A 26,410-nucleotide genomic window follows, 5' to 3' on the forward strand; every position below is an offset into this window, starting at 1 on the left:
TCTCGACAGTTGCCAGAAAGCAGAATCTCAACATATCGATAGTGATCCAGAGAACAGCTGTCTTTCATTGTGTTTTTGTTTTGTGTGTGTGTTTTTTTTTTAAATATACTTTATTGATTTTTTACAGAGAGGAAGGGAGAGAGATAGAGAGTTAGAAACATCGATAAGTGAGAAACATCCATCAGTTGCCTCTGGCACATCTCCTACTGGGGATATGCCTGCAAACCCAGGTACATGCCCTTGACCGGAATCGAACCCAGGACCTTTCAGTCCACAGGCCGACGCTCTATCCACTGAGCCAAACCGGTTTCGGCCATTGTGTTCTATACACTACAATCAAAAGAGGAGCTGTAAGTGGGTTACATGAAATCCACTGGTGATAGATTAGGGAGGCAGGAGAAAGCAAAAGAGGGGAAACCTCTGAGATTGGATAAAAAGTAAAATGACAGACACATGTTTCCTTTACACAGGTGGGTGCAGGGTAGTTAAGTCAACAATTAACATAATAACGAGGGAATTTGTGGTCTCTGCCCTGTCACCCTGGTGCATTGGCTTCGCCCTGAGGGTTCCGGAAAAAGGGAAGTTACAAGTTACCCTGATTTCCAGTTATGTTATCTTAGATGCAAAAATAGGCTGGCTCAGTAAAGATCAAAGTTGATCTTTGTCAAGGAAGATACTGGCCTAAGACACGACTACCCACTATCAACTACTTTGTAATTAAAGGTTTTAATTTCAGGCCAACCTTTGTGGTTACTTTAAGTCTCCTGAGTTTGCAACGCCGCCAAGCAGGCCTTCCCTGAGTTAGGTTAGCATGTGGCTCCTTTTCGCCCACAGATTGGGGAAGAAAAAAGGTTTTACCACACCCCTCCCACGTATTCATACATCTAAGCTCTCCTATTGTTTGTGGAGACCCGTGAAATTGTATGGCTTTAAGTGCTTCGGGAAAGGGCAGAATTCACTACATTGTTTCTTCACCCACATCCCAGCTCCTAGTGAGGGCGGCGCAAAGCCGAAACCAAGGCCCAAGGCCCATGTCCAAGCCGGAGTCTCACTCGCGCAGGGTCCCCACGTCAGGCCTTCCTCCCGCTCCTTCCCTCTCCTGTCCACCCTGGACTTCACTAGCGGCCGCATCTGCGGTAGGGGCGGGGCCCCGAGGCCTCCTGGCGCCCGCTTCGCGGATTCCTTTGTCTCCCGGTCTCTGTCTTCGGCTCCAACGTCGCAGGTAAATGCTCACACCCGTCCTGGCCCTGCCGCCAGGGGCCCCGCCGTCTGGGAGGAAACCCAGCGCACTGCACAGCAGCACACCCGAGTCCCCGAGAGCCGCGTGGGAACCGAGCGGGCGCGGCGAGCGTCACCGCGCAGGCGCCAATCTCACCTCTAGACACTGCAATTCCCAGAAGGCCGTGCAGCAGCCCTGGCGCTGCTGAGCCAGGAGCTGCTCCCGCTCGGGAAGGGCTCGAGAGCGCTCGCCGCATTGCATTGTGGAATACAGAGTGCAACAGAAAGCTCTCTGGCACAAACTCCCAACCGAACTCACGTGTTTACCTTGTGCACTGCCCTCGGCGGCCGGGATGGGCCATCAATGAAGAGTAGCTACCCGGTGACGTCATAAAGCCGCGACCAGACGGGCGGCGCCATCTTCGAACTTGGACTTCCGGAAGGACTTTGGTGAGGGTGAGTGTACAGCCGTGGGGTGTGCGGGGGGCCCCACGATTACTCCTCCTCCTTGTTCGGTGGCGCTAAAATATTGGCTCCGCTATACCCACTCTGCACAGACAGCATCGCGACCTCCAGCCCCTGGGCCGCTCTAGAAACCATCATGCTCCCCACTTCCTTACCCGCCGTGGCAAGAGTGCATCCCCCATCTCTGCAAACCGCGGTCTTGCCTTCTTCACTCACGCGGTGTCCGCAACACAGCATCCTGTGTCCTGGCCTGGGCGCTGCTTACATGACCCCCCTCGACGCTGCGAACCGACCGTAGTCCTCGACCTTAGAGAGCTCAGGGCTGGCCGCGGGCACGGGCTATGCTGAAAGCTGCTCCCACGCCCCGGGCTGCGGGAGGCAGGCGGGCGCCCGGGTCAGCCTCCTCAGCCCGCTGTGTCCCTGCCTCTTCCTCCGCGAGGCTCCTCTAACCCTGGGGGTTGTGCCCCGCGCGCTGCAACCTCATTGGCGCAGTCGAGGGCCAGTGAGGTTTCCTGGTCGGGCCCGTTTCTCCCGGGGCGAGTTGGCTGGGGAGGCAGAGATGACGACGGCAACCCCACCCAGCCCGCGGGTAGCGTGGTGCAGGGGATGGCCAAGCCTCTTCGCCCAGCGGCACATTGTTGCGCAAACTTAACTCATTCCGGTGCCATTAGCACTTTTGCCATCATTCTTACCACCTGTACTATTATGTTCTCAAGAGTTTTCGTCAGAACCGGTTTGGCTCAGTGGATAGGGCTTCGGCCTGCGGACTCAAGGGTCCCGGGTTCGATTCCGGTCAAGGGCATGTGCCTTGGTTGCGGGTGCGTCCCCAGTGGGGGGCGTGCAGGGGGCAGCTGATCCATGTTTCTCTCTCATGGATGTTTCTGGCTCTCTGTCCCTCTCCCTTCCTCTTTGTAAGAAATCAATGAAATATATTTTTTAAAAAGTTTTCTTTAAATTGATTCATTTTTAAAGTTTAAGTGCTTTAGTCTCTAAGCAATATAGATGAACCCATGAAGTTTCATGGGCTTGTTCTAGTTTTTTATACAAGTTAAAATAAAAACACAGTCGAATAAATTGTTCATTTTTATACCATTAAAATAATTTTGCATACCACCAGTTGTACCAAAACTTTGGGTAATAGTATGTTAGACCAAACAGTGAGTTTCATGTCATTCCATATGTGAGGAACAGTGTTATCTAGTTAGTTTCCTTCGCTGAGGAGGTCAGGCAGGCAGCCTGGAGTATCTTGGAAACCAGACAAGTTGGGGTACAAATGTAAAATTTTATAAACTGTAAATTAATTTAGTCCACATTTACTAAACACCCTTCACTTGTGTCCAGAATTTGTTTTGTGAAATCATAAATGGAAATTAACCACCATATCCTGCTGCTGCCTTTTAAAGCAGTGTATCTGTAAAAGGTACTTTTGTGCCCTGGCTGGTTTGGCTCAGTGGATAGAGCATTGGCCTGCAGACTGAAAAGTCCCGGGTTCGATTCTGGTAAAGCATCAGTGGGTGATTCTCATCATTCATGATTCTGATTTTCTCTCATCATCATTCATGTCTCTCTTGCCCTCTCCCTTCCTCTCTGAAATAAATAAAAATATATTTAAAAAAAAATAAAAGGGACTTTTGTACCTTGAGAAGTTAGTCATGCAATCAACAAAGGTTAATTATTACACTTACCATATAGCAGGTTCTAGATAGGCAAGATTCCTATCTTATGAAACTTTCATGGATGATAGATATGAAATAAGTAAATACCCCATATTTCTTATAATAAGAGAATTCAGGACAAACTAAAGAGCTATATGTGATATTCAAATTAAGAAAAAAGTACTAGAAGAAAATAAATTAGGATATGTTTATGTCAGTGGGGTAGAAAATGCATTTTAAAAAATACATTTTTATTGATTTCAGAAAGGAAGGGAGAGGGAGAAACATCAGTGATGAGAGAGAATCATTGATTGGCTGCTTCCTGCACGCCCGCTGCTGGGGATTGAGCCTGCAACCCAGGCATGTGCCCTTGACTGAAATCAAACCCAGGGCCCTTCAGTCTGTAGGTGGATGCTCTAGCCACTAAGCCCAACCAGCTAGGGCAGAAAATGCCTCTTTAAGACACAAAACAAACAGAAGCCATAAAGGAGAAGGTTGAGAAATTTAACTCATAAAAGTAAAAAAAAAATTTTTGGTTAATACCGGTGGATATTTTCCCATTGCTTTTCAGAGAGAGTGTAAAGGAGGGGGGGCGGGGGGAGGGAGAGAGGGAAACATTAATGTGAGAGAGACACAATGATTGGTTGCCCTGACCGGGGTAGGGGGATCTCACAACCCAGTAGATGCCTTTGACTGGGAATCAAACCCAAGACCCTTCTGTGCGCAGTCCGATGCTCTAAACACTGACCCACACCAGCCAGGGCTAACTCATAAAATTTAATTTCAGTTTAGGAAGAACATTATAAACAAAGTTAAAAGAAAAGTAAGTACTTGTAACATAAACAACATAATTCCACAGATCAATAAGGAAAACATCAATTTGCCATATAGAAATATAGATAAATTATATGTACCGGCAGTTCATGAAAGGCACATAGATATCCAACATATAAAAAGGAATTAACTTTGCCCTAGCCGGTTTGGCTCACTGGATAGAGCGTCGGCCTGGGGACTGAAGAATCCTGGGTTTGATTCCAGTCAAGGGCATGCACCTTGGTTGCAGGCACATCCCCAGTAGGGGATGTGCAGGAGGTAGCTGATTGATGCTTCTCTCATTGATGTTTCTAGCTCTCTATCCCTCTCACTTCCTCTCTGTAAAAAATCAATAAAGTATATTTTTTTAAAAAAGGAATTAACTTCAATTATTATCAGGTCAATAAAAATAATAAAATACGGAGGAATTCTTTCACCGACCAGATTGGCAAGGGTTTGGTAAAATGGCTATGTATAGTTAGTGGGACTATAAATTGGTTTTTGTTTTGATGAACTATTTGGCATTATCTATTAAATTTTATTATTATTTTTAATTTTTGTAAAAAATTTATTTCAGAGAAGGGAGAAGGAGAGAGAGAAAGAAGCATCAGTGATGAGAGAATCATTGATCAGCTGCCTCGTGCATGCCCCACATGGGGATTGAGCCCACAACCCAGCCATGTGCCCTGACTGGGATTCGAACCACCACTAAGCCACACTGGCTGGGCTATTAATTTTAAAATATGCATACCCTTCAACCTGATTATTATGTTGCAAATATTTCTTTTTACTTTGATTATAATGTTTTTCCTAACCTGAAGTTAAAGTTTATGAGTTAGGCCTGGTCAGTGTGGAATATAGAATTTCACTTCAGATGCTCAGTCTAGAAAAATAATTTTCATTAATGAAGAGATCTGTACGAGAATATATATTGCAGTTATTGTTTGTGATAGTATTATAACCCAATTGTCCTTAAATGGGAAATATCTAAATAAACTATAATTCTATAGAATACCATATAGTAACCAAGAAGAATGAGATAAATATATGTGTACTGATTCAGAAAATCTTTAAGACATGTAGTATAGAAGTTCTCGTGGCCGATGTCCATTTAACTTTCCTATGTTAACTGACATTCTCCATTTCCTTTGTAAAGCATACAGATTGATGTCCATGGCACACTGAATGTTGGAAGCTACATAGGCTTTTCTCAAATAGGCCTGATAGCTCTGCCTCCACTAGTTGAGTTGAATGCTTGTCAAGAGTCATTGTATGGGTTCCGAACCTGTTTATGTTAGTTGGTATGTCATTATATTTATACTAGAGGCCCAGTGCATGAAATCTGTGCATGGGAGAGAGGTCCCCTCAGCCCAGCCTGCACCCTCTCCAATCCGGGACCCCTTGGGGGATGTCTGACTGCTGATTTAGGCCCCATCCCTAAACTGGCAGTCGGACATCCCTCTCACAATCTGGGACCGCTGGCTCCTAACTGTTCACCTGCCCGCCTGGCTGATCACCCTTAACTGCCCCCCCACCAGCCTGGTCGTGCAAACTGCCTCCCTCTGCCGGCCGGGTCACCCCCAATGACTCCCCCACCGGCCTGGTTGCCCCCAAATGCCCCCCTGCTGGCCTGGTTGCCCCACACAGCCTGTTCGGTTGTCTGTTCGGTTGTGAAGGTCATTTAGGCTTTTATACAGATAGATTTCCTATACTTTATTTTGCATCCTCATGACTATTTTGTAACTACAATTTGTATTGTTGCCCCACGCAGCCTGCTGTTTGGTTGTTAGTGTTACTGTGACGGCGTCCCAGACAATTTGCATAATTCTCTATTATTAGTATGGATTATTGTGTTATATATTTAAATTTTAAACACATTTGAGTATGAAAGAATTATCTCTAAGTTGAAAAATGGCAAATACACAGGTATTTTATTGTTATCCTTTGTATTCTACATATAAGTATTCTGTATCAACTAAAAGTTTTATAAAAATAATTGTAAAAAAAGAAAAGGATGCAAACTAAGTTGAATGCTTTGGAAACACAAAAGAGGTTAGAGTGCAAAAAAGCTGCCAAATAGTTGTGAGTGAGACAATTGTAAAAGATTGAGGAACATCTGGAAGGTTACTGCACTTGAATTTCTTCTCAAGAAAAGACAATGTTTCAAGAACATAATGGTAAGTAGCTTCAGTGCTGCTGAGAGGTCAAGTTCAATAAGACTGAGAAGTGAACTGAATTAATTGGCGGCAGTTGCTGAGGACTTAGCTTCAGGGATGAGGCGGGGGCAATACCCTAGTTAGGAGGAAGCAGGATAATTAAAATGTAAGGGCAGACAACTCTTTCAAAAGTTTGTGAGATGGAGGAGGAACATATTAGAGGAGGAATGTGGGTTGAAGGATAATTGTGTGTGTTAAGATGCGAATTGTAAACATTTAAATGCTCTTTGGCTCTTGCTGGTGTTGCCCAGTAGATAGAGCATTGGCCTGCTAATGAAGAGTCTGATTCCCGGTCAAGGGCATGTACCTGGGTTGCAGGTTTGATCCCTGGCACCAGTCAGGGCATGTAGGGGAGGCAACCAATTGGTGTGTCTCTCTCACAGTGATGTTTCTCTCTCTCTCTCTCTCTCTCTCTCTCTCTCTCTCTCTCTTTCTCCTTTCTTCTCTCCCTACCCCCTCCCCTTTCCCTCCATCTGTCCCTTCTACTCTCTCTAAAAAATGAATGGAAAAAAAATATCCTCAGGTGAGGATTAACAAAAAACAAAAAGAGATCAATGCTTTTTGGAAGATGCCCATAGAGGAAAAGAATAAATGACTAGTTTCCTTAAGAGGACAGAAAATGGGGCTTGAACGCTGTGGAAGGTGTGGCCTTAGAAAGTGAATGAGGGAGGAGTCTGGATGCAGGGAGGATTAGGCTACTTTGCAAGAAATCGAGGTATTTCCCATCTAATGGCTTTAGATTGTGTTTCAGAAACCAGAGGCAAAGTCATCTGCTGAGAACCAGGGGATCAGACATTGGGAGAGAGAGGGTGTGGAGTGACTAAGAGAGGAAGTGTGATTGAGTAGCTTAGATGGACACAATGAAGAAGGTGGATGATTCCTTCATCTAAGGCTGGAGTTTTGCCACACCTGCGACACAAAAGACAGAAAGAAAGGAAGTTCATAATGCCAATAGAGTCTGATTAAAGAAATCTAAGCTAGATTGGATGTGGCTGCTGCCACAGGGAGAAATTGGAGAGATCAATGAATAGTGGCTAGATATGATTGAAGGATAGATACCGTGATAGCAGTTGAGCTGTAATGACGGGAGGTTGTGATCAGATAGTGGATGTCTTAGTGATTTTGGAGGTTAAAAGGTGTTACGTGATGACAGGGTCCAGGGTGTGACAGCGGAGCGATTAGCAGTGCTTTAGCTGAATGTCACAAGCTTCCAAGGAACAGGATTTTTGCAAAAGAGGAAGGACTGTTTGTCAAGCAGTGGCATTGGAGAGGAACTGAGAATTCACTGATCCCACTTTCTAGCCTGGGGTAAGTGGGGTGTGAGAAAAGGAGCAACTTCCACTTGAGAGCCTGGAAAGCTAGAGGTTCCATTCCCTGGAAATCTACCATCCAAGATTCTGAATGTGATCTAGGTCTTGTCGATCACATGTGCTCTTAAGGAACTCAAACTTGGACCTGAGCTTAGAGAGGGGAGAGGCAGGCCAGCGTGCGTGCATTTTGCTGGTGCAGATGGTGGCAGTGGAGAGGTTCTGGATTTGGGAGCCAGAGCGGTGTCTTCCCCATTCACTTGGTCACATTCTGATTGTAGAGGCAACTTGTTATGGAGCCATAGCTGTGGCAGGGGCTTCTTTTTCTTTCTCTTCTTTTTTAAGTGTATTTTTATTGATTTTTCAGAGAGGAGGGGAGAGTGAGAGTGTGAGAGAAACATCAGTGATGAGAGAGAATCATTGATCGGCTGCCTCCTGCATGTTCCTTACTGGGGATCGAGCCCACAATCCAGGCGTGTGCCCTTGACTGGAATTGAACTCGGGACCCTTCATTCCGCAGTCCAATGCTCTATCCACTGAGCCAAACCGGCTAGGGCAGGGGTTTCTTGATTCAGTAGGTGGATCCCCTCATGGCATAGGAGAGGCCATGTGGTTCATCAGTCAGTAGCTATAACACAACTTCCCAATTTGGCGAACACTTCTTCCTACACTGTTTTCCCCCCAACCCTCCCAATGCAGGGGATTCTCAAACTTGAGTGTGCATCAGAGTCTCCTGAAAGACTTGTTACAATAAGTGCTGGCCCCATCCCAGAGTGTCTAATTCATTAGGTCTGGGATAGGACTGGAAATGTGCATTTTAACAAAATTTCAAGTGACACTGAGGCTGCCAGTTCTGGGACCACACTTTGAGAACCACTGTTATGAACCATTTCATACCCTTTAATAAATTCCTTTTAGCTCAAACTGTCTAGAAAGGGTTCTATTCTATGCAACTAGACCTTGGCCAATAGAGAAGGCAACAATCATTCACATTTTGTCCTTACCTGCTTGAACTGCCAATGATTAACGAAAGTAGTTCTTGCATTTCCTAAAGATTTTGCTTTATGTGTTTGATACTATATTACTTGATGTCTAAAGTTTTATGATATTTATATATTTTATATGATTTGAAGTTTTATTCATTATAAAGTACTTTTTTTTGTCCCATTTAATACCTTTCCCCCTGAATTCAACTTTGCTGTTGCCATCAAAACTCCTTTTTGCTTACATTTTCCCTGTATATTTTAATTCATCTTTTTACTTTCAGCTTTATTAATTTCAGAGAGAGTAAGAGAGAGGAAGAGAGGATAGAAACATCAATAATGGCCCCAGCTGTTCTGGTTCAGTGGATAGAGTGTCGGCCTGTGGACTGAAGGGTCCCAGGTTTGATTCTGTCAAGGGCATATGCCCAGGTTGTGGGCTAAATCCCCAGTGGGGGGCATGCAGGAGGCAGCCGATCAATGATTTTCTCTCATCACTGATGTTTCTTTTCTTTTTAAAAATATATTTTTATTGATTTCAGAGAGGAAAGGAGAGGGAGAGAGAAAGAAACACCAATGGTGAGAGGGAATCATTTATCAGCTGACTGATGGGCTGCCTCCTACATGCCCCCCACTGGGGATTGAGCCCACAACCTGGGCATGTGCCCTGACAGGGAATCAAACCGTGTCCTCCGGGTTCATGGGTCAATGCTCAACCACTGAGCCACACCAGCCAGGCTGTTACCAATTTTGAATGGAGTAGTTCTGTCAGGGCTTGCTTTTACCAAAGAACAATGCAGGTAGATTCTCACTGACCTCCATTTACTTTGGCATTGTTATATTCTATCTTTAGCACATGATGTTATAGTGTGTCCTTAACACCTGAGTTAGAGAGTTGGCTGTTATAATTGATAATCCACTTAGGTTGTTGTGAACTTTTAATTTGTACGATATTTCTTATGGTGTTTTCATTAGCAAACCTCTCTACCGAGGCTGATGATTTCTTTATTCTGAAGACACATACAGACCTATGGGGAGTTCCCTCCTCATATTTGAACTATTTCTCCCCCTTTGACCCAGGCAAGTAGGTTTCTCTGGCTGAAAACTGTGCCCTGGCAGAGTTCTTTGTTGCTCAGGTTTTTGGTTGGTATCAATGTTTTGTTTCTCTCCATCAGTTGACTTTGGTCCATGGTTATACAGCTGATTTTCTAGGTTTAAAGAAAATGAAGATTCATGATCTTTTAAAATCCATTCTTCAATGTGGGGAAAGCCTCTTTTTTCCTCAAATATTTTAATACATCGATTTGAGAGAGACATCGATGTGTTGTTCCACTTACTTACGCATTAATTGCTTGATTCTTGTGTGTGTCCTGACCGGCGGGTAATGAACCCGAACTCGCAGACTTGGTATATCGGGATGACACTGTGGCCAACTGAGCTACTGACCAGGGCAGGGAAAAGTCTCTTAATGTAGTAGGATGTTCCTTAATTGTCTCAAAGCCTACCACCTCCCCCACCCAGGTAAAAGACTGATGACAGGGCACAAGAGAACTGTTTTACTTATTTTAAAATAAATCTGTTCCTGCCCTAACCGGTTTGGCTCAGTGGATAGAGCATCGGCCTGCGGACTGAAAGGTCCCAGGTTCAATTCTGGTCGAGGGCATGTACCTTGGTTGCGTGCACATCCCCAGTAAGAGGTGTGCAGGTGGCAGCTGATCGATGTTTCTCTCTCATCGATGTTTCTAACTATCTCTCTCCCTTCCTCTCTGTGAAAAATCAAGAAAATATATTTAAAAAAAATAAATAATGTAAATAAAACACTTACTACAGTGCTTGCACATAGCAAGTGTTTAAAAAAAAAGGTAGCTGTATTATTTGTTTGTTATTATCAGCTTCACTAGCCTGTAAGTTCCATGAGGGCAGGGACCTTGTCTGTCTTGCTTATTGTCATAACACCAGTTCCTAGAACAGTGCCTGACATAGAAGATGTTTAGTAATTATTATTGAAGGAATACATGATCAGGGAGCTTAGGTTTCTGGTTGTGGGAGGGGCAGTGAGGGGAGGAAAGTAGAAAAATCTGAGCCAGTACAAATAGCTTTCACCTTCTCTTCATTTGTCTGTCTCTGTGTGCAGGGGCAACCATTGTAGGGGGTGCTGATGGACACCTGCGGGGTCGGCTATGTCGCCCTGGGGGAGGCCGGCCCCGTGGGGAACGTGACTGTAGTGGACTCTCCTGGACCAGAGGTGCTAAACCAGCTTGATGTCAGGACCACTGCAGCAGCAACCAGGACAGAGGCTTCCACAGAGATGTCCTTGCCTATCTCTTTGTCTGGATTTGAGGGCTCTCTTGATGAGAAAAAGCTCCTTCCAGAACAGGAAAGCCTGTCCAGACTGGAACAGCAAGGTATGCACCGTGTCTTTTCATCTTTTTCTCTCCCTGTGCTTAGTTTAAGATGAAAGACAACAGGTTGAGTTCACAGGTCTAACAAACCTGGGTATGTCGTAGTCTGTTCTAAAGAGGTTTGAGCTCTGGTCCCATCTCATAGACACGTATTCTTCTCTGCAGATCTTTCTTCAGAGATGTCAAAGGTCTCAAAGCCTCGGGCCTCCAAGCCTGGCCGGAAGAGAGGGGGTAGGACACGGAAAGGCCCCAAAAGGCCCCAACAACCTAATCCTCCACCAGCCCCTCTGGCTCCAGGTCACTTAGATCAGTCCAACCCTCTGCCCACCCCCATGCCCAAGAAACGAGGTCGAAAGACCAAGGCAGAGCTGCTACTGCTGAAGCTGTCCAAAGGCCTAGATCAGCCAGAGTCTCCAGCTCCAAAGAGGCCCCCTGAGGACTTTGAGACCCCACCTGGGCAACGACCCCGCCGAAGGGCTGCCCAAGTGTAAGGATTGGAGCACATCTTGGTGGGGGGGTTGGGGTGGGTCAGATGTTGGAGAGATGAAACGACTATGATGAGGTGAGTGGGCATGGTGTCTGGGTTCTGGGGACTTGAGCAATCTTCTGGCTTTGACCTCGGCAACTTTCATCTGTTGCTAACTTGTCTGTCTAGGATTTTCTTTCTGGACTTTGCATCCTATCGATTTTTCACAATTCCCCCCTCAGGTCTTCATTACAATTTTACCACTCAATATATATCAGTATATGCACACCTTTCTCTTATTTTCTGTTGCCATCAGTGATGTTGACTGTGGTGGAGTGAAAAGTGCTTGAGACTTGAAGTCAGAAGACCTGGTTTAGATCCCACGTATGTTATCTGAATCACCTTGGCCAAGTCACTTACCTTTCCTGGATTTCTGTTTCTTTCTCTATCAGAAGCAAAGGGGAAATTAATAGCTGCTTCACAGGGTCACTGTGAGGATCCAGTGCAATAAGAATCAACCAAGTGTCTGGAAAAGTGGGCTCTTAATAAAAAATAAATAAATAAGTAAGTAAGTAAATAAAAAGTGGGCTCTTGTTCCGTGTCCGTATGTCTCTGACTCTGCCCTCCCCCACAGGGCACTCCTGTATCTTCAGGAACTGGCTGAAGAGCTCTCCACAGCCCTGCCTGCTCCAGTGTCCTGTCCCGAGAGCCCCAAGGCGAGCAGCCCCACCAAACCAAAGAAGATCCGGCAACAGCCGGTCTGTCAAGGTGGAGAAGAGGAGGACGACACCGCACGAGATGAAGACTTTGTTCTCAAGGTTGAGGCTGAAGATGGAGAAGAAAGTGAGGTCCCAAGTGAGAGCTCATCTGACCCAGAGCCTGCTGTGCCCCGAAGCACCCCACGAGGATCCACTTCAGGGGTAACTGAATGGGCAAGAAAGTGAATGAAGGAACTGATAGGATTATTAGGGGGTCAAGAGGGTACCCAGAAGGAAGGCTTTGGCCTAATAACTATGATGACAAAAGAGGTAAAAGAAGAAAGAAACAACTTCAAATACAGTTGAGATTGCAGGGGCTAAGGGTGTAAGTAAACAAGATTATTCATTCAGTGCTCGCTTCGGCAGCAACATATACTAAAATCGGAACGATACAGAGAAGATTAGCATGGCCCCTGCGCAAGGATGACACGCAAATTCGTGAAACGTTCCATATTTGTAAAAAAAAAGATTATTCATTCATCTATTGAGCATCTGTTCTAGCCGGTTTGGCTCACTGGTTAGAGCGTCGACCCACGGACTGAAGGGTCTCAGGCTCAATTCCAGTCAAGGGCGTTGTATCTCAGTTGCAGGCTTGATCTCCATCTGGTTGGGGCATGTGCAGGAGGCAACCCATCGATGTGTCTCTATCACATTGATGTTTCTCTCCCTATGTCTCTCCCCCTCCCACTCTCTCTAAAAATCAGTGGAAAAAGGATCCTCTCTGGTGAATATTAAAAAAACAACCCTAAAACATATATTGAGCATCTGCTGGGAGCTAGGAAACACATGTGAATAAGGCAGAGTCCTGCCTCACAAAGTTCAGTGTGATCAGTGCTAGACCAGGAGTGATCAAAATGCGTTAGCCATATGGGGGCGGGGGAAGTCAACTGCTCAGACTTCACAAAGGAACGATAGTTTAGCTAGGTCTTAAAAGGTCGATAGAAGTTTGCCAGAGAGATTGGTTTTCCCAGAAATTGATTATGGCTACAGCATAAGGCTTTGGTTGAAGTGTGGATTAAACTAGAGGATAAAAGGAGTGACAGTAGGAGCCATCAAAGGTGTGTGCTTAATTGTGGTAAAATCTACATAACTGAAAACTTGCCATTTAAAAATGTATAGTTCACTGGCATTTAGTGCATTCGCAGTGTTCTGCAACTACTAACAGTGAGATGTTTTCATCATCCCAGATAGAAAGAGTGGGGTACGTAGGAGAGGCAAAGATGGGCAGGTGATGAGCTCACTCACATGTTGAGCTGGAAGTGCCTGTGGACCGTGGACCATCCTGGGGACATCTGGTCACCAGTCATAATTGTATATGGGACCAGTGCCTTGGCTTAAGTGCACCATTTAAGGGAGCACCAAATTCTTAGAAATCAGGATAACTATTTTGATACATTTTTAAAAATCAAAATTAATTTAAATTTATAATGACCAAAATACCAAATTTTAAATAAAGATAGGGACTGTATTACTGATTTTCCTTTTGCCTCAGGCTCTAATATTGCTTGGCACCACCGTATGGATCTAGAGTTTGTAGAAAAGTTGAAAACTAGTGAAGTTTGAGTTTACAAGTTTAAAATGTAAACTTGATAAATGGGTAATGATGGTAGTTAAACTTTATAACCAGGTATAATGCTGGGACATGGGGTGAAATGACCAGGAGTGCACGTATAGAGGGTGGAAAAGAAGTCAGAACGTCTCTGAGACCAAATCTATCAGAGGAGGGAGAACCAGCAAAGGAATATTAGAAAGATGGGAGGAATAAGGAAAGACTGCTTCATAAGGCAAGAGTTTTAAGAAGTAAATGGAAATCCTCTAAATCCAATGTGTGAGACGTCAAGGAAAATGCTCAAAAAACATATAGCAGTTTTGCAGTTTTAAAATATATATATTTTTACTTATTTCAGAGAGAAAGGGAGAGAGAGAGAGAAACATTAATGATGAGAGAGAATCATCAATCAGCTACTTCCTGCACACCCCATTTCAGGGATGGAGCCTGCAACCCAGGCATGTGCCCTGACCATGAATCGAACCGCGACTTCCTGGTTCATAGGTCGACGCTCAACCACTGAGCCACACCAGCCAGGCAGATTTTGCAGTTTTGATGGAGGAGTAGGAGCAGAAGGTGGAGAAGTCATTATAATGATTATGACATAAACCTTTTAAGATTCTGATACGGCAAAGGTTAGAGGGGAAGTTGTGCCAAGAAAAGTAAAAGCTAAGAAAACTGTGTCCTGGGAACTTTCTCTGGCTATAAAATTTTCTCCTTGACACTTTCTTCATTTGACCCCAGAAGCAGAAGCTGCACTGCCGGGGAATGGCTCCCAATGGCTTATCCAATCACATCATGGCTCCTGTCTGGAAGTGCCTCCATCTCACCAAGAACCTGTGAGACTTGGGGAATGGGGCCTGGGGATGAAGGGTGGTGGTGGAGTGCACAGAATGATCTAGAAGTGGGGCTGTGAGAAAGAGGGTGGGCACTCATAGTGTAGAACACTGAAGACATTCATAAATAAACGACACTGCTCCAAAGGCAAAAGCTTCAGAGCTGTGCTGTCTGTTATGGTAGGCAGTAGCTGCATGTAGCCATTTAAAATTTAAAGTCCAGTTTCTCCTTTGCAATAGCCCCATTTCAAGTGCCCAGCTACCAGCACATATATTGGACAGATAATAGGTCACTCACATCATCACAAAGTTTTTCTTTTTTTAAAAATATATTTTATTGATTTTTTACAGAGAGGAAGGGAGAGGGATAGAGAGTTAGAAACATGCATGAGAGAGAAACATCGATCAGCTGCCTCTTGCACACCCCCTACTGGGGATGTGCCCGCAACCAAAGTACATGCCCTTGACCGGAATCGAACCTGGGACCCTTCAGTCCGCAGGCCGACGCTCTATCTCCACTGAGCCAAACCAGTTAGGGCACAACGTTTTTCTTTTAATTGATTAATTTTATCTTTTAAAGAGAAAGGAAGGGAGAGAGAAAAAAACTGATATGAGAGCAAAACATCACTCGGCTGCCTCCTGCACACCCTCTACCATGGATCAAACCTGCAACTGGGGCATGTGCCCTGAGCAGGAATCGAACTGGTAACCTTTTTTTAAAATATCTTTTTATTTATTTCAGAGAGGAAGGGGGAGAGAGAGAGACATCAGTGATGAGAGAGATTCATTGATTGGCTGCCTCTTGCACACCCCACACTAGGGGTCATGTGCCCTGTCAAGGAATTGAACTGTGACCTCCTGGTTCATAGGTTGACACTCAACCACTGAGCCACGCTGGCCAGGGCCATTATCACTGAAAGTTTTATGGGGCAGAACTGCTTAGAATTGATCTCTTCCTTCGTTAAGGCTTCTCTGTCCTTCTAGCCGAGAACAGAAGCATTCATACTGGGAGTTTGCAGAATGGATTCCTTTAGCCTGGAAGTGGCACTTGTTATCTGAACTGTAAGTTGAAGAGACATCGTTGAAGCCTTGGAGGGGTGGTGATGCCACTGGAGACCGAAGGGTGACAGAGGATCTAGATTTATGATGGGAATCCTGGAAAAGGAGAAACTTCCCAATTCAGGCTGTTGTTCCCTTTGCCTTCCCTAGCGAGGCAGCTCCCTACCTGCCCCAGGAGGAGAAGTCTCCACTGTTTTCTGTACAACGTGAAGGACTTCCTGAAGATGGCACACTCTACCGCATAAACAGGTGAAGATTGCATCTCTTTCTCTAATTCTAGGTGACAGAAGTAGGAAAAATAAATGTTGAAAGGGAAGGCAGATTGGCCCTGTTCTTCCCCTGGTCCCGTTGATCCCAAGGGTCGGATCCTGGGTAGATCTGGTCAGTTCCCTCTAGTTTGCAGTGCTCGTTGCTACTGGCCAGATGGAAGGACACTATGGAGGTTGAGGGTCAAACAGGTTTATAAGATCATCTATACTCAGATAGTCCCTGACAGACTGGCCGTGGAGAGAACATTGTAGTAACCAGGATGCACAGCCTGACATCTTTTTTTTTTTTTTTAAATATATTTTATTGATTTTTTACAGAGAGGAAGGGAGAGAGATAGAGAGCTAGAAACATCGATGAGAGAGACATCGATCAGCTGCCTCCTGCACATCTCCCACTGGGGATGTGCCCGCAACCCAGGCACATGCCCTTGACCGGAATCGAACCTGGGACCCTTCAGTCCGCAGGCCGACGCTCTATCCACTGAGCCAAACCGGTTTCGGCGACAGCCTGACATCTTTGAAGGTGAACTAGAACAGAATGACTGGGAGGGAAAGGAGGAAGATACAAATGCGAGCTAGGACTGTTCTCACCCGTAGACTGTTCTTGATATTCTGGCCCTTGCTGAAAGCCAGTTCATACTCCCAGTGGAGTTCCCATTCTGTCCCCATTACCTTTTTCTTAACTAGATTTTTTAGAGCAATTTAACTTCACAGGAAAATTGAGAGGAAGAGATAGAGATTTCTGATATACCTCCTGCCCCCACGCATGCATAACCTCTCCCACTATCAACATTCCCCACCAGAATTGATGACCTCCATTGGTATAGCATGATCACTCAAAGTCCATAGTTTACACTGGGGTTCACTCTTGGTGTGTACATTCTATGGGTTTGGACAAATACTTCATTTGTCTGGATGTATCACTGCCTATCTATCCATTCACCTATGAATTTCTCATTACCTTTTATTAACTCCTTTTTTCATTCTGTCTTTGACTTTTCTCTAGATTTAGCTCGATCACAGCACACCCAGAGCGCTGGGATGTGTCCTTCTTCACAGGGGGGCCTCTCTGGGCTCTGGACTGGTGCCCAGTGCCAGAGGGGGCAGCAGCCTCGCAGTATGTGGCCCTTTTCTCCAGCCCTGACATGAATGAGACACATTCACTGAGCCAACTTCATTCAGGTCCTGGGCTACTCCAGCTCTGGGGCCTTGGGACCTTGCAGCAGGAAAGCTGGTGAGGTGGGGCTGGGACACTGCCGTGGAGGGCGCCTGAGGAGGAGAGGAGGGTGGGGCTGGGCAGGACCGGGTTTGGGTTGTGGGGGAGACTTGGATTGGTTTAAATTAGGGGAGCACACAGGCTCTAGCAGCCCGAGGCCCCCCTTCTTCCTACCCATTCTCCCCATATGGTTTCTCTCCTCAGTCCTGGCAACAGGGCTCACTTTGTCTATGGGATTGCTTGTGACCACGGCTGCATCTGGGACCTCAAGTTCTGCCCCAGTGGAGCATGGGAACTTCCAGGCACCCCTCGGAAGGTATCTCCCAGTTGATTACATGATGGCCCAAAGGCTGTGGGTGTTCCCAGAGTAGGAGGAATGGAGTTTGGAGAGGGGTGGATGGCATTTTTTTCTAGCAACCTCATATCATATTTTCAGAGACTAGAATCTCAGAAGTTTTCTGAGAGGCTCCTGAAGGCAGCAAGCCTCAGCACAGATCTGGTCTCACCCTCTAGGCTCCTCTCCTGCCTCGGCTGGGTCTCTTGGCTCTTGCTTGCTCAGATGGGAAGGTGCTGCTGTTCAGTCTGCCCCATCCTGAGGCCCTGCTGGCACAGCAGCCCCCGGGTGAGTAGCCCAGCAAGGAGAATGAGGCTACTGTAGCCATGGCCAGAACATTGTAGGGCCTGTCCATCTCCCCTGAAACTCTTCTGGCCCAGTCTCTATAGTACAAAGCCTTGCACAGTCACACCTTCCATTCTGACTTCACACGCTCTGTACTTGACCTCTCTCTCCAGCAGCCCACAAGTAATACTCTTTTGCAGACTTAGAACTGCCCTTTTCCATCACATTACCTTTATCTCCCTCTCTTCCCTGTTCTCCCTGCTGTCAGGCCTCTTCCTCTGCGGCCACAGCTAATTGGCTGTGTAAGGACGGCTAAAGGCTGAGGCGGACAAATGGGGCCAGCCTCTCCTGCCACACTGTTCTCCTAATGTCCTCAGCCTCTCCTGTCCTCACCACCACACATACACAGAAACACACTCTCTTTGTTGTAAACAGGGAGAGACTATAGAGCTGAATATGAGCAAGAAGAGGAGGGTCAGGGAAAGGCAGCTCCTATTGGTTGAATTTACTGGTTTTTTTAACTGTACTGAGTAAAGAAGAGGGCACCGAGGTTTGAACCCTGAGAAGGCCCACATTTGGCGAGCAGGTGGAGGAGTGGCTTGAGGAGGGACTGGGAGGTGAAGTGAAGACAAAATGGATAGACAGTTCTTTCAGGAAGTTTGGCTGTGAAGGGGAACACATAACAGGGTAGTGTTTGGTTAGTTTAGATAGGAGACAATAGTGTGAATGTGAGAATGACCCAGTAGGAGGAGAGAAAGTGAATGATGCAGATGATAGGATGGGTATCCAGAGAGCAAAGTTCCTTGGGAAATGGTGAGAAGAGAGCAGAGTGGAGGGATTAGCCATTCTGATGGAAAGGATACTATCAGGTATGATAGGGGGAAAGAAGAATTTGGGGCAGAGAAACGTGGGCTCGTACATTTGATGGTGGATAGATAAGAGTGTAAGGGAACATCACCATTGAAAGGGTGGGTGCTGATCTAAGAGCAAGGCTTATTAGGACCTCGGTCTTCTGGATCCAGAGTATCAGTTCTGCTCTTTTTTCCTCACAGATGCAATGAAACCCGCCATCTATAAGGTGAGTGAGGAACCTGTTGCCTTACCCGAGGCTCCATCTTCTAGAACCTCCCTTACTGATTCCATAGTGAGTCGCTTTCTAACTCTGAGGGATCGAACACTAATTTCAATCCTGTTGGATTGAACACTAATTTGCGTCTTCATTCCAAACAATAGGTATTCCTAACCCTAGTCCCATCCCTTCTGTCCCTGCAGGTTCAATGTGTGGCAACCCTTCAGGTGGGGTCTGTGCAAGTATCAGACCCCTCTGAGTGTGGTCAGTGCCTTAGCCTGGCCTGGATGCCCACCCGGCCCCACCACCACCTGGCTGCTGGATACTATAATGGTAAAAACCAGAACCTACGGAGCTATTGCTCTTAGGCTTGCTTTGCGTTGTTGCTTCCTTTTTGGTTCAGTGTTGGGCATTACATAGTTATATTCAGGCAATGAAAAAAATACAAAGAAGAAAGAGAAAAGTTATTGGAATGTTTCTATTCAGAAAAATAATTGAGAAGACGAACATAATGTCATATAGTTCTCTGTGCGTATGTAAGGCTAAAGAGAAACGGGATCATACACTATAGCAATTTTAAATGAAAAGGTATTAAATGTAATTATACTTTAATTTTATAGTAGAAAAGACAAGTGAAGCTGAAAGATTAGCTAAACTCCCAATAAATGTTCCTTTACCACAGAGATACTAGTTCCTTAAAGATACTTTTAAGATTAAAAAGGAAAAATAAAAATTATAAATAACATTAAGTAGTCGGAGGTATTAGGTTGTCGTTTTTAAATGACAAGTTTATTTTTAGACACTATCAGTAGCCTTTCTGCTGGGGAGGTAAGGAAATTGCACTGTTATGTTTCTTCTCCTTCTCTCTTCCACCATCTTCTAATTGTGTTTCTTTTGGTGATATTCTCACATTGTCAAGGTACATGAAACTTGATGCTGCTTTGCTGCCTTAATTCCCGAGGTTACTTAATTGTAATTTTATATTGAAATGATTGCAAGTCTCTGCCACTCCTTCCATCTGTCTCTCCCTTCGTTGCTGAAGTATTAATGTTGCTTAGCTGTAATTCACCGTCAACACGTTTTCTTCAAGAAAGGTTCATAGGTGTTACATTTCCTGAGTTTATGTATAGAAGAGGTTTTAGCTACATATATTTTTCCAAATTTTTATTAAAATTCTACAGTTCATTAGTTTGTGGTTTTTTTAAAATATGTTTTTGCTGATATTAGAGGGAGAGGAAGACAGAGGGAGAGACAGAGAGAAACATCAATGTGAGAGAGAAACATCGATTGGTTGTTTCCTGTACCAGGATGAACCCATAACCCTGGGCATGTGCCCCAACTGGGAATCGAACCAGCAACCTTTCAGTGCACAGGACGATGCTCAACCAACTAAGCCACATTGGCCAAGGCAGTTTATCTTTTATTTTAATCAAAGTTACATTTGTTATTATCCCCTGCTCTGCCAGCCTGGTCGGGGTCAACTTGTTTTGGGTCAGTTAGTTTTTATTGGTCCATTTGTTTTCTGTTCTTTACATTTTGTTGCTTTTGGCTCCTTGCCTATTCTCTTTGTCTTAGAGCAGAGTTGACAAACATTTCTGTAAAGGTCCTGATAGTGAATATTTTATGCTATATGGGCTATTTAGCTATTGTTGGAACTATTCAACTCCACCATTGTAAAGCGAGAGCAGCCATAGACATTAGGTAAATGAGTGGGCTGTGTTCCAGTCAAACTTTATTTACCAAATCAGGTGGCAGGCTATATTTGGCCCATGGGCTATATGTTGCCAGCCCTCTCTTAGAAAGTTTATGTTCTTTCAAAACCCCTTTACTTATATTTAGTAGGAAGTAGAGGCTACTGAGTACATTCAACCAACCTTTTAACTACAGGTCCCAGACTAAGATATTACTTTCTTGTTGCTTAGAATTGGAACTGAAATATCAGGTTGAGTCTTTAAACTATGGAGGGAATGGACTAGCTAATCATTATCCCTATGTCATTTCATAGAGAATCAGATATGAGGGTAGAAGATAAATTAGAGCAAGGAAGAGAGAACCTGCCTTAATACCTACATGTTCTGTCCCTACCTCAGGCATGGTGGTTTTCTGGAACCTTCCAACTAACTCGCCCCTGCAGCGGATACGGCTCTCTGATGGCTCTTTGAAGCTCTACCCCTTCCAGGGTTTCCTAGCCCATGACCAGGCTGTGCGTACCCTTCAGTGGTGCAAAGCCAACAGGTTGGAATAGGAGAGTTGTGGAGGTGGGAGGTGAAGCTGGGTTAAGCTGACTCTTCCAGACTGGTTCAGATTTTAACTTCTCCCTCCTCTTTCATCTTTCCACAGTCATTTCATAGTGTCTGCAGGGAGCGACCGGAAAATCAAATTCTGGGACCTTCGACGACCTTATGAACCAATAAATGCTATCAAGCGCTTCTTGAGTACAGAGCTGGCCTGGCTGCTCCCCTACAATGGTGTCACTGTGGCGCAGGACAACTGCTATGCCTCGTATGGCAGGATGGAAATAGGAGAAGCTCAGGGGACAGACCCTAGGGTTGGGGTGCCAGAGTGTTCCAGACTGTTGTGTGGGGAGAGGAGGGTTGAGGATTGTTTCAGTGAGGTAGTTTGAATTCTGGAAGGACATGGGGAGAAGAAATGGATCTAATCTAGAAAAAGGAAGGTTTCATTTTTCTCTTTCTCTTATAGTTATGGACTCTGTGGAATTCATTATATTGATGCTGGTTACCTTGGTTTCAAGGCATACTTCACCGCTCCTCGAAAAGGCACTGTCTGGGTGAGCCCCTCTCTTTGAAATCTTCATTATACAGGAAAATGATTCATTTACTCATCTAGTGGTGGTCGGGAAGAGGTAGTAGTTTTTTACGGAAGAACATAGGTGTGTGGGAACTGTATCATCAGGGATATGGGTTATGATAACCTCATTTGTGTGTGTGTTTCTCCCCCTGAGACTGCAGTTATTACCCGTTCACAGAACTGAAGGAATCTGCCTCTTCTTATTAGAGTCTTTCAGGATCTGACTGGCTTGGGACAATAGCTGCAGGAGATACATCCGGGGAGCTCATTGCAGCTATATTGCCTGATATGGCACTGAACCCAATAACTGTCAAGCGACCTGTAGAGCGAAGATTTGTACGTATATGAGTGTTTAATGGCAGCACCATTTATTAGTTCCTAATCCACATGACCTCCCAAATTAGTACTACAGATTAGTTCAAATTAATATCAGGTTGCACAGGTTTTATCCCAGGAAGTCTTGTTTCACATAATATTGCCTACCCTAGTTCATCTGAAAATCTGTTTAAACATACTACTTTCTCCATATTTAAGTCTCTCCTGCCCCAAATCAGTTTTCTCTCTTTACTTTCATTTTGTCTTCAGTCTCATGAGACCTAATCTTATGGTCTCCTTTCTAGCCTATATACAAAGCAGATCTGATGCCGTATCAGGACAGTCCTGAAGGTCAAGACCACTCTTCTGCTGCATCTGGAGCCCTCAACCCACCCAAGGCTCGAACTTATGCTGAAACCGTCAACCATCACTACTTGCTCTTTCAAGACACAGATTTGGTAAATTGCCCAAGAGAATGGGCGTGGCACTAGGAAAAGTAGAAAACTTTAGTCCTTATATAACAGGGAATCCTAAAGCGTTCCAGCACAAAGATGCAAACCTAAGAAGCTGCTCATTGTCTCTCATTACACTTCCCTTCCCCAGGGTTCGTTCCATGATCTGCTCCGTAGAGAACCAGTGCTGCGGATGCAGGAGGGAGAGGGGCACGCTCAGCTCTGTCTGGACAGGCTGCAGCTGGAGGCTATTCATAAAGTAAGAACCTCGCCTCTTATCTTCTCCACCCGTCGCTCTCATTTTCTCCCAACTCTGGACCTGTGATTGGTGAAATGGGAGATGAAAAGCAACCAAGAGGGCTTAGGAGGGAAAAAGCTCTGGAAAACTCATCTTCGAGAACTTACTTTGTTCACTGTCTTCACACCCCCTCATGGTCCTATCCTGTCAGATTGTGGCCAGGCTTTTTGCTCTCACGGCTGGGACTCACCCTAAAACACCAACTATGAGCATCTCTCTTTTGTTTTCTATTCTCTTCACAGGTACGTTTCAGCCCAAACCTGGACTCCTATGGATGGCTCGTATCTGGGGGGCAGTCAGGCCTGGTTCGGATCCATTTTGTGCGTGGACTCACCTCCCCATTGGGCCACCGTATGCAGCTAGAAAGCCGAGCCCACTTCAATGCTGTGTTCCAATCGTCCTCCCCTACCAAAGGGCCTGGCTTCTCTTCAACCAGCCATCGCCTGCTGCCCCGTCCCTAGTCGTGGTCCACACAAGACCCTTGAATGAAGTCTGCCAAGAACAAAGGGCCCCAGGCATAGCCCATAGAAGCTGGGCCTTCTTGGACAGTGATGCTGCCAGGCCGGGACCTTTAGACCTGCCTCCCAGGATTCCTTAGATACCTCTCCTTCCATCGACTTCAGCTATCATCACGGCCCCTGTGGGCAGGGAGGCTTGCCCTCCACGAACTCTCAAGGCTCTTTAGCCTAAAACTGGCTCACAAGAAACACTCAGGCCTGATCTAGGCTTGGGAGTCAAATTGCTCATATTGAGCATATTGTGAAGTGGGTAAAGCTAAGTAAAGGTACTGGGTGTTTTTGAGACCACATGTGAGTGGGTGTTTGGAAAACTGGAAAGAGTATCTGGAGGAAGGCTTCTGTCTGACTGTGTTCCAGGATCCAGGATTACTGCCCTGCCAGCTTCCTGTTTAGAGTAACCAACATGCAAGCCCACAGGGGCGGAGGTAGTAAGTTGTTAGCCTGAAGCTGCTTATAGTGGTTCTTTAACTGAGGAACACCACACACCACCAGGAGAACGGTAGTTCGGATCTTACTTGCTCCTGCTTAGGAAATATTCCTGATCACTGGTCATCTGACCCTACTTGAACACTCCTAGACAGTCATGTTTTAAATCATCTTCCTTTATATCCAGTCAGAGTATACCTCTATAGATTTTACCATTGGTATTAGGAATTCTAGTAATTCCCACCTGTGATTGCCCTTTTAAGTGTTTAAAATAGCTGTCAGATGTTTCCCAAGTCTCTTCTTCTCTAGATTAAATATCTTCAGTTACCTTAACCATTCTTTTACACGTTATGATTTTTGACCCTTCATGATATTGTCACATTAAACATGTTTAACTACTTTATTTCAACCCTATATATAGATGTTTAGAACCCAAATACAGTAAGTCCACACTTATTATCAATAGCTTGTGTGACATTTTTTTTTAATGTCTTGATTTTTAGAGATAGGGAGGGAGAGAGAAAGAATCGATTTTTTTGTTTTGTTCCATTCATTCATTCACTCATTGGTTGCTTCTTTTATGTGCCCTGATTGGAGATCAAACCCACAATCTTGGTGTATTGGGACGATGCTCTAACCAACAGAGCTACCCAACCAGGGCAAGGTTCTGTGACTTTAAACAACATATAAGGAAACCAACTTTATTATAGGTGTATTGATATAAACAAGATTTAAGTTCCTATGGCATCTCATTATAATGAAATGATGTTATTTGAGGACCTGCTGTATTGTTACAGCTCATCTTGTTAAAATCCTTTTGTGGGGTGCTGCAGGCTCATGACTGCAATACTGCTTCCTAAGCTAGGACATACCCCAGCAATGAGAAAGAGGCAAGTCATAGTTTTGGAATGTATAAGAGTACAATCTGAGGTTTCGGGTAAGTAGATGGCTTCAACTATTCTAGAGAAAAATACACAGCCAGCTGCTATTTGAAGGGAGTAGAAATTAGTTTAGTGCCTACCTGGAACAAAGCCCTCTGGCACTCTAGACTGATTGGCCAGATATCTGGGAATAGCTTTCTGCCTCTTAAGTGTAAGGAATTTATCAAATGTCAGAAAACCTTTAAGAAAGGAATCAAGTACTTCAATTTCCTTCCTGTACAGAAGAGGAAACAGACCTGGAGGCAACCCAGACCATTAGTAGCAGAGGAACCACAGCCCACGTCAGTGCAAAAGAGCCAAGTATTGCACCATCCTGTGTGATCCAGCTCAGGTTGTGCCAGTTCTCTTTTTGAGCTGATTGATAAGGAACTGCCTTCCATTGCAGAGAAATTCCCGCATCCTACACAGTAGTCCCTTGACGCTGCATTACTGAAATCCCCCTTTCAGTGGTAAAAAGGATGGGACCTGGGGACCCACGCTATTGAGGCTGTAGGCGGGTGCTGGCAACCCTGCTGCTGAGTGTCAGCCCGTCTTGACCTCCAAAAGAAAATCAGAAAGACGTTTTCAGCCTTGCTTTCTCTAACATAAACCCCTTCCTCTCCAGGCCACTCCCTTTCTAACCTTCCCTCCCAATATACCCACTTTATATTATTCAGAGGTTTCTGCACTTCTCCTTGTGGCTGTCCTCACACTAGTCCCTCCTCTGGGAGTGTCCCTTTCCAGCTTCTCCACCTAAGCACTCTTCAAGATCCCAGCTCAAATTCTACCTTCACTAAGGGGCTTCCCAGATTTCTCCAGTAAAAATTATTCCATGTGTCCCCACGAGGGAAGTAAAGGAGGAGGATAAACGTGTTTATTAAGCACTTGGTCTATTTTGGATACTTTGCATATGTCAGTTTATCATATGATGCAGGTTTTACTCTATTTTACTTGATAAAGGTAAGATTCTGAGCAGTTAACCAGTCTGAAGAAGATCATAGAACTAAGTGATGGTACTGGGATTTTAACCTGGACAGTCTGACATTAGAATACAACTTTCCAACCTGCCACATTTAGTCTATTTACTAGTGTAAATCCACTCTATTATGGTGTTTTGCTTGTAAAAGGTTTTAGTTAAAGGTTTGCGACATTGAATTCTCTTGCTTCCTTATTCCAGTATCTGTGACAGGATTCTCCCTGCCTTAATCATATAGGAATTGAGTATATTGGGGCTGCAGTTAGCCAGGTAGAGAGCCTGAAAAACAATCAGACATGGCTGCCTCCGGAAGTGTGGGCTTCGTGGATATAGTTAGCAGAGGCTAACAAATCCACTGCCAAGGATCTTGGAAGAGTTTCTACCTCCCTAAGGAGGATGTTGAACTATAAGTATATATATATTTTTAACAAGTTGAGATAAAGAAGAATCTGTAGGGATAGCCATCCTCACAAACATAAACCCGTAAAACTGGAGCCCAGTTTGTTAAAGTCCAACGCCCTTATTTTACAGATAAAGAGCCATAAGTTCAAGTCTGGTGATAACCAGGGCTGCCCAGCCACTAGTTCAGAGACCAGTACCTAGCCCAGCCGGTGTGGCTCAATGGGTTGGGAGTCCTGCCGGGCACCGAAAGGTTGCGGAAAGGTTGCCGGTTGATTCCCAGTCAGAGCACATGACTGGGTTGCCGGTGGATCCCAGTAGGGGGCGTGCAGGAGGCAGCTGATGGATGTTTCTCTCTCATCAATGTTTCTCCCTCTCTCAAAAAAATCAATAAAATGTTT

The 26,410-nt window shown here is 45.1% G+C and overlaps 1 protein-coding gene across 2 annotated transcripts; it reads left to right on the forward strand.

The window, feature by feature from the left end:
- Positions 1 to 1,370: 1,370 nt before the first annotated feature.
- On the forward strand, positions 1,371 to 24,123 carry GTF3C2 (general transcription factor IIIC subunit 2). 2 transcript variants are annotated; one of them, XM_006767454.2, is made up of 19 exons: positions 1,371 to 1,674; positions 10,789 to 11,059; positions 11,222 to 11,543; positions 12,157 to 12,442; positions 14,574 to 14,668; positions 15,650 to 15,727; positions 15,875 to 15,973; positions 17,000 to 17,227; positions 17,414 to 17,525; positions 17,723 to 17,831; positions 18,881 to 18,906; positions 19,101 to 19,230; positions 20,988 to 21,132; positions 21,238 to 21,399; positions 21,598 to 21,685; positions 21,913 to 22,041; positions 22,326 to 22,478; positions 22,624 to 22,731; positions 23,013 to 24,123. In XM_006767454.2, exons 2-19 carry the CDS (start codon positions 10,813 to 10,815, stop codon positions 23,229 to 23,231), a joined length of 2,736 nt encoding a protein of 911 aa, XP_006767517.1. In that variant the 5' UTR covers positions 1,371 to 1,674; positions 10,789 to 10,812; the 3' UTR covers positions 23,232 to 24,123. The 2 variants fall into 2 exon arrangements, with proteins under 2 accessions (XP_006767517.1, XP_006767518.1); XM_006767455.2 differs by lacking the exon at positions 22,624 to 22,731.
- The last annotated feature ends 2,287 nt before the right edge of the window (positions 24,124 to 26,410 follow it).

Source organism: Myotis davidii, unplaced genomic scaffold (assembly GCF_000327345.1).
Source record: "Myotis davidii unplaced genomic scaffold, ASM32734v1 scaffold238, whole genome shotgun sequence".
Classification (NCBI taxonomy): Eukaryota; Metazoa; Chordata; class Mammalia; order Chiroptera; family Vespertilionidae; genus Myotis; species Myotis davidii.

Excerpts from the sequence above, each read along its gene's own strand:
- GTF3C2 (XM_006767454.2), top strand. The coding sequence starts at position 10,813 with ATGGACACCTGCGGGGTCGGCTATGTCGCCCTGGGGGAGGCCGGCCCC. Across the intron at positions 11,060-11,221 it reads GTCCAGACTGGAACAGCAAG|ATCTTTCTTCAGAGATGTCA; the intron begins GTATGCACCGTG and ends TCTTCTCTGCAG. Across the intron at positions 17,832-18,880 it reads GCTGGCACAGCAGCCCCCGG|ATGCAATGAAACCCGCCATC; the intron begins GTGAGTAGCCCA and ends TTTTCCTCACAG.